We start from the raw sequence: 6,725 nt of genomic DNA on the forward strand, positions 1-6,725 counted from the left end.
AATTTTTGCTGACGTAATTTCCGCATTGTCAGTGTGCTCGTTTTGTATCATGTAGCCGCTTTTGTTTGCGTTCGCTGTAGTGCATGTTGAAGGCATGAAAAAAATCATAATGTAATTTCATTAGAATTAAGTTTAGTATTGTGCATTTTATAAGTCGGTGTGTGTGTGTGTGTGGCGGATGTGTAAATATGAAAATCACAGACGGCGTGTTGAGGAGTTTCAGGGTTGCGAGAACGTATCGAGAAAATTCAGACAAAGTCAATTGTTTGGAATACAGTCCGAATGGGGAGCACGCAATCTCCAGCAGCGACGACGACCGCATTGTTTTGTATGATATCACCCAAGGAAGGTAAGTATGCACTAGAATTTTGCATTGCATCAATTGTGTTTGTAATTTGGCTCTTTGGATGTGTTCAAAACTGTGCAGAATCCACACAGTGCTACATGTTATTGTGGTTGTCGAGATGCAAATTAATAGACCAAAATTAAAATGATAAACTTTAAATTCAATACCTCGAACAGTTAATAGAAAAAAAGTAAAACATTTGATTAGGTAATCCAGATTTGTATTACCTTATCATATCATCGTAATAATTTGTGCATGCACATTTTTGGGAGCGTTTGTTTACTTTTTTCTTACGATTCCCTCTCAGACCCATTGAGACGTTGTACAGCAAGAAGTATGGCGCAGATTTGATCCGATACACACATGGAGATTCCCAAAGAGTCATCTACAGTTCCAATAAACTGGATGGTAAATAACTCAACATTGCAAATCATTAAATGTGGAAGAATTCAAGTATGACTGCACTACATGGTGGAACCCAATACAGTGGTGCCTTGATTATTTTAGGCATTTTAATTTATTCTGCGCCCAGGTTCGTTCAGTAACTCATCACTCATTGCAAATCAATTCTCACCGGTGAAATGACGGGCAATGCTGTTAATCCATTATATTGCCCCCCCCCCAAAAAAAACAAAAAACACAATTAATAAACCACTTTTATGAAGTGTAAATAAGACTAAAGACACGCTGTAGTACATTTTGTGTGCTGTACCTTTAAATGATGTGACCAAGTAGGTGCGTTTGATGTCGGGGAAGCTTTTTAGTCCGGGCTGGTAGCGATCCCAGGCAGGGGCCTGATGAAGTCGGGATCGCGTCCCATCCTCCGCGTCTTGAGGTACCGCTGAGTAGAGCTCGTGCACCTACGTCATCAAAATCATGTCACTGGCCGGAAGTGGCGGTCAAACAAAGCATTCTTCGATGCTAAGTCGGTTGGAGAACGAGGCGAAAATGCATCTTATAGCACGACGTCCAGAGTCTTGTCCGATAAACATTTAGAAGGTGGTGATAAACGAAGCTACGTGGAAAAATGAGAGACACTTTGCATAGAGGACCCATATTTAATGCCGAAGTTGATGTTTTCGCCAATAAGAAATTGGACTATTAGCCACCTTCCGCTTGTCTTGGACCGCTGGATCTACACATGAATCTGGTGAGGAAGTCATCGAGATTTACACGGAAGAGTTTGAAAGCGTAGAAAAGTCTGGACGCATACAATTACTTTATTTCATTCATTTACTATGATTGAGAGAAAAAAACACGACGGGTTGATGGGTCGTGAACCTTTCCCAGAATCCATCGATCTTTTCAATACAAATCTCAATATTTAAATCAATGACCCCTGGTTTTACACACTCGGATTTATTAACTATGATTGAGGGAAAAAAAAAGACAGCGAGTCGGCTCCTCCATACTCAACGCGTGTTGCGGCCACACTTTAAACTTTGGTTAACCTCTCCGTGACGGACGTTTTTTTTTTTTTAAATATGCATTATTCTCGAATGAGTCCAATGCGTATTTAAAATAAAAAGAAAGTAAACCACTGGGATAGTCTTCAGCTCCCGTCCACGGAAGCGTGTTGCAGCCACACGTTAACCTACGTAAACCTCTGTGTGCCCGACGGTTTATTTTCTTTTTTTTTTAAATACGCATTGGTCTCATTTGAGAACAATGCATAATAAAAAAAAAACATCTGTCGAGGAGAGGTTTACCCAAGTTCAACGTGTGGCCGCAACACGCTTCTGTGTACGTTGGAGATGACTCCCTGTGGGTTTTTTTTTTTTTTTTTAAATGCATTCTTCTCAAATGAGCCAACTTGGCATTATAAATACTTCTTGGTAATTTGAGATTGAGAAGAATAATTCCTACCTGAAGTGAAGTGATCGCTCCACAGTCGTGTGGATTTGGTTGGGCACCATCCATCACGTTTAATTGCCGAAATCCATCGATACTTTCCGGTCTTTTCAGCTGGTATTCTATAAAATGACGTCTTTGATCATCTGCCTTGTCTGTTGTGACAACCAACAGCACAACAAGTCTCCGGCATTGTGTACATTCTTCTCTGGTTCAATGTCCCCCCACACTGTCGAGCAGCTCTTTTTGACCTGCAAAATGGCGTCGTAAAAATGGTGACGTCACGTGCACGAGCTCTATATTATTTTTGTTACTTGTAGATACAATACGTTACCTGTCACTGACTGACAACAAGTACATCAGATATTTCCCTGGCCACACTGCAAGGTGAGTAAATGAACGTCACGTTTCTTTTACAAAACAAGTAATACTACTCAGGCGTTCTCATTTTGGCTTTGGGTTTTCCAGGGTCACGGCTCTCTCCATGTCACCCGTGGAGGACATGTTTATTTCCGCTTCATTGGATAAGACAATCCGCATCTGGGATCTACGGACCGAAAACGTTCAGGTGAGTGGCGTGAAAGCGGGGCCCAGTTCGAAAATGCCCATCAACCAGGATGGACGATATTTTGAGCCACTCTCAGTTTTGGATCTAAGGAGGTCTCGGGCAGGGGTGCCCAGACTTTTTTTTTTTTTTTTTTTTTTTACCCCAAGATCTACTTTTCAAGCAGCCAGCCTCTCACAATCGTCACAAAAGTCAGAAAAATACGGATGTCTTACGTCGTCACGATCGCGATTGAGCACCCCTGGTTTTTTTTCTTTGTGTTCCAGGGTCTAACAGAGCCCCTCAACAGACCCATTTGTTCCTTTGACCCAGACGGGCTCATTTTCGCCGTGGGAGCGGATTCGGAATCCATCAAACTGTACGACGTCCGTGCTTTTGCCAAGGTGCGTTTGACGCGAGACTCACGGCGTGAACATAAAAAAAAAAAAAAAAAATCCCCCAAAGTAATTTCCGCGCGACTTGTCCGTTTGCGAAAAGGGTCCGTTTAATTCATTTGAACTGAGGCTGAACCGTGCCTGCGACTGGACCGGGCTGAAGTTCAGCAGCGACGGCAAACAGATTCTCATCTCGACCAACGGGGGGATGATCTGCATCCTCAACGCTTTCACCGGAGACGTGATGCACAAATTTTCGGTAAGAGCCTTCGGCGCCCGCTCCGAACGGACTGCGAATGGCGGTACTCCTCTTTGATCTCGCGTATCGTTGCCCGTTTCAAGGGCTACAACAACAGCAGAGGCTTAGACCTGGAGGCGTGTTTCACCCCCGACTCCCAGTTTGTCATGATCGGTATGAAGCCTTTTTCTTGACATTTTCTCTCTTTCCCTACAAGTTTTGCCGTGTGACCTTCTCCTCCGTTTGCAGGCTCGGAGGACGGGAGAGTCCACGTTTGGAGCACGGAGAACGAGATGAAGGTGGCGGTGCTGGATGGCAAACATCCCGGACCCATCAGCGCCATGCAGTTCAACCCCAGATACATGACCTTCGCCACCGCCTGCAGCAATATGGTGAGATAATAATACATAATACATTGCTAATGCGAATGCTAACACAAATCTTGGTGCTCAATGGGGTTTGAACTGGGTAAGATGGTCGGTTCGATCCCCAAAATGCTTTGTCGCCTGCATTATTTTATATTTCGATTCAGGTTCTTTTCTTGTCCTCCCCGCAGACATTTTGGCTCCCGAGCGTTGACGACATGTGAAGATGCAACTGTAATTTTCCGTCAAAATATTTTACTTCATAACATGTGCCAACGTGCCAAAATCATTTTAATGCTCCAGGCTGATGATGGCAAAAATCATGTATACCGTTTCTTTTATGACGTCTTACCTAATTGTGTTTTTTAACATTTAATCCCTGCCATGTTTTTTATTGTAAATATATTGTATTCTTTTAGCACAGTTTAATTTTTAATCTGTTTTTATATTGAAATGTGTGAACTTTTATTGTGCAAAAAAAATAAATATTTTTTTTAACTTTGTGATAATCCTGTGATTATTGAAAAACTGCAAATCAATTGTGTGGGTAAATTTTTCCACTGACTGAAGAGAAATATTTAGTTTCTTAATTATATTAAAAAAAATCTTCAATTATTGACATTACTTGATGTAAATTTCCCCCAATTAAATAAACAGGTAGTTTGGAAAAAAAACAATTTCAGCTGTAATTTAAAAAAGATGTTTGATTTTTTTATCTTCCATCCATCCACCCATTTTCTTGGCCGCTTATCCTCACGAGGGTCGCGGAGAGCGTTGGAGCCTATCCCAGCTGTTAACGGGCAGGAGGCGGTGTACACCCTGAACTGGTCGCTGGCCAATCGCAGGGCACATCAAGACAAACAGCCACTCACAATCACACCTATGGGCAATTGAGAGAGTCCAATTAATGTGATTTTTTTTTTTATGACGAAAAAACTGCAATTTCAGAAGTGCAAAAGCTTATCCTCACATTGCCTTCGGGTGAATCTTTTTTGTGTGTCGGGGCGGGAGGCTGTTCGTCTAAAACATGCATGAACGCTCGGGTTATGTACTCACCGCGGAATGAATAATACACGATCCTGTCACAGGTGACCTCACGAGTACGCGCTTTAGTGCGCGTGGCCGCACAGTAGATGTGAACGAGCACGTTGCGGTAGTTCATAATTTGATTTTCGGATAGTGACGCGAGTTTGCAAGGCACATTTGACCCCGAGCTGCTTGTGTGTGTGTGTGTGTGTCTAGGAATGAAGTACAGTAGAAGTGTGTTTGTATTGTGTATATTAATTTGGGAATGTGTTGCATTGTGCCATCAGCATTGTTGTTATGGTGTGACCTCTTCCAGGTAACCATTTTCCACGGTGGGCTCAGCTGGAAAGTGTTGGGCTCACAGTTTTGAGGACCGCGGTTCAAATCCAGACCCCGCTTGAGCGGATTGTGCATGATCTCCCGTGCATGTGTGGATTTCCCCGGGGCACTCCGGTTTCCTCTCACATCACAAAAAACATGCAAAATTAATTGGACACTCTAAATTGCCCCCAAGGTGTGATTGTGAGTGTGACTGTTGTCTGTCTCCATGTGCCCTGCGATTGGCTGTCAACCAGTTCTGGGTTGTACCTCGCCTCCTGCCTGTTGACAGCCGGGATAGGCTCCGGCGCTCCGCGTGACCCTTGTGAGGATACTCGGCTAAGAAAATGGATGGGTGGATAAGGAAAGCTGCGCAAGTTGTCTGCTCAGTCGACATTCGGCAATACAGTGAACTTGGCAAACTTGAGTATGGAAGGAGAAGAATAGAATGTACAACACAATTACAGCGGCGCATCCTCCGTCCGTCTGAGGGGGAGGGACTTAAGTGCATCACACCCAAGGAATCCATCCATCCATTTTCTTGGCCACTTATCCTCACAAGGGTGGCAGGGAGTGCTGGAGAACATGCAAACTTCACATAGGTGGGGCCGGGATTTGAACCCCTGTCTTCAGAACTGTGAGGGAAATGTGCTAACCAGTCATCCGCTGAGCCGCCACATTCAGATTTCCATCCATCTATTTTCTTAGCCACTTATCCTCACAAGGGTCGCGGGGAGTGCTGGAGCCTATCCCAGCTGTTAAGGGCCAGGAGGCCGGGTACACCCTGAACTGGTTGCCAGCCAATCATATCGTGACAAACAGCCACAGTCACAATCACACCTATGGGCAATTTAGAGTGTCCAATTAATGTTGCATGTTTTTGGGGATGTGGGAGGAAACCGCAGTGCCCGGACAAAACCCACACAGGCACGGGGAGAACATGCAAACTACACACAGGTGGGTCCGGGATTGAACCCTGGGACCTCAGAACTACGAGGCCAACGCTTTCCAGCTGATCCACCGTGCCCCCGCCCAATAAATCCGGAAAACTGAAGAAGTTGCATGGCCACAATTTCCTCTTAAAGTCATTTTGCATATTTTCACCCAATCAAATGTACAGTATGTAAAATTTAAAAAAAAAAATCTCTGGATTCACTTGAAATGGTCTGCAGCATAATGCTTGAAAGCTCATTATTAAATGCATGCAGTACACCACCCCCCACCTCACCCCATCCACACCCCCGGCGTACTCGGTCTATGGAGCAATTTCGAAAGAGGTCAAATTGTTGCCCGGTGTCGCATTTCTGTGAGCTGAAATTTGAGAAGATGGCAGCTGACGGTGAGTTTATGAAGGATAAAATATAAAGACCAGAAGAAGACCTGGGCGCACCAAGCCAAGGCCGTAGGGGGGAGGGTGGGGGGGGGGGGTTAGCTAAGTGGTCAGGCTGCCATATCCACTGACAGGCGCACTATTACTCATCCGCCGCCCGGTTCCGCAGATTGCGTTTCAGGTGTGAAGAATCTTCCAGCGCCTTTTTGTGTGTGTGTGTGTGTGTGTGTGCGTTTCTCCATCTGTCTGCTTGGGGGGGGGGGGGGTCGAGCAAACTTCCTGCTGAGCCCCGAGACCGAGGCAAGAGAAAGA

At 44.7% G+C, this 6,725-nt stretch overlaps 1 protein-coding gene across 1 annotated transcript; it reads left to right on the forward strand.

Annotated features, from left to right (window-relative positions):
- Nucleotides 1-40: 40 nt before the first annotated feature.
- Nucleotides 41-4,228, forward strand: LOC133507092 (WD repeat-containing protein 82-like). Its single transcript, XM_061831723.1, has 9 exons — nt 41-349; nt 654-754; nt 2,518-2,584; nt 2,666-2,765; nt 3,029-3,145; nt 3,240-3,395; nt 3,479-3,548; nt 3,624-3,766; nt 3,931-4,228. The coding sequence occupies exons 1-9, from the start codon at nt 189-191 to the stop codon at nt 3,961-3,963; spliced, it is 948 nt and encodes a 315-aa protein (XP_061687707.1). The 5' UTR covers nt 41-188; the 3' UTR covers nt 3,964-4,228.
- Nucleotides 4,229-6,725: the final 2,497 nt, after the last annotated feature.

The sequence above is a fragment of the Syngnathoides biaculeatus genome, chromosome 10, assembly GCF_019802595.1.
Source record: "Syngnathoides biaculeatus isolate LvHL_M chromosome 10, ASM1980259v1, whole genome shotgun sequence".
Classification (NCBI taxonomy): Eukaryota; Metazoa; Chordata; class Actinopteri; order Syngnathiformes; family Syngnathidae; genus Syngnathoides; species Syngnathoides biaculeatus.

What these genes read in the sequence shown, in the direction of transcription:
- LOC133507092 (XM_061831723.1), top strand. Translation starts at nt 189, where the DNA reads ATGAAAATCACAGACGGCGTGTTGAGGAGTTTCAGGGTTGCGAGAACG. An exon ending in TATGATATCACCCAAGGAAG is followed by an intron (nt 350 to 653) that starts GTAAGTATGCAC and finishes ATTCCCTCTCAG; the next exon opens with ACCCATTGAGACGTTGTACA. An exon ending in CAGTTCCAATAAACTGGATG is followed by an intron (nt 755 to 2,517) that starts GTAAATAACTCA and finishes TGTTACTTGTAG; the next exon opens with ATACAATACGTTACCTGTCA.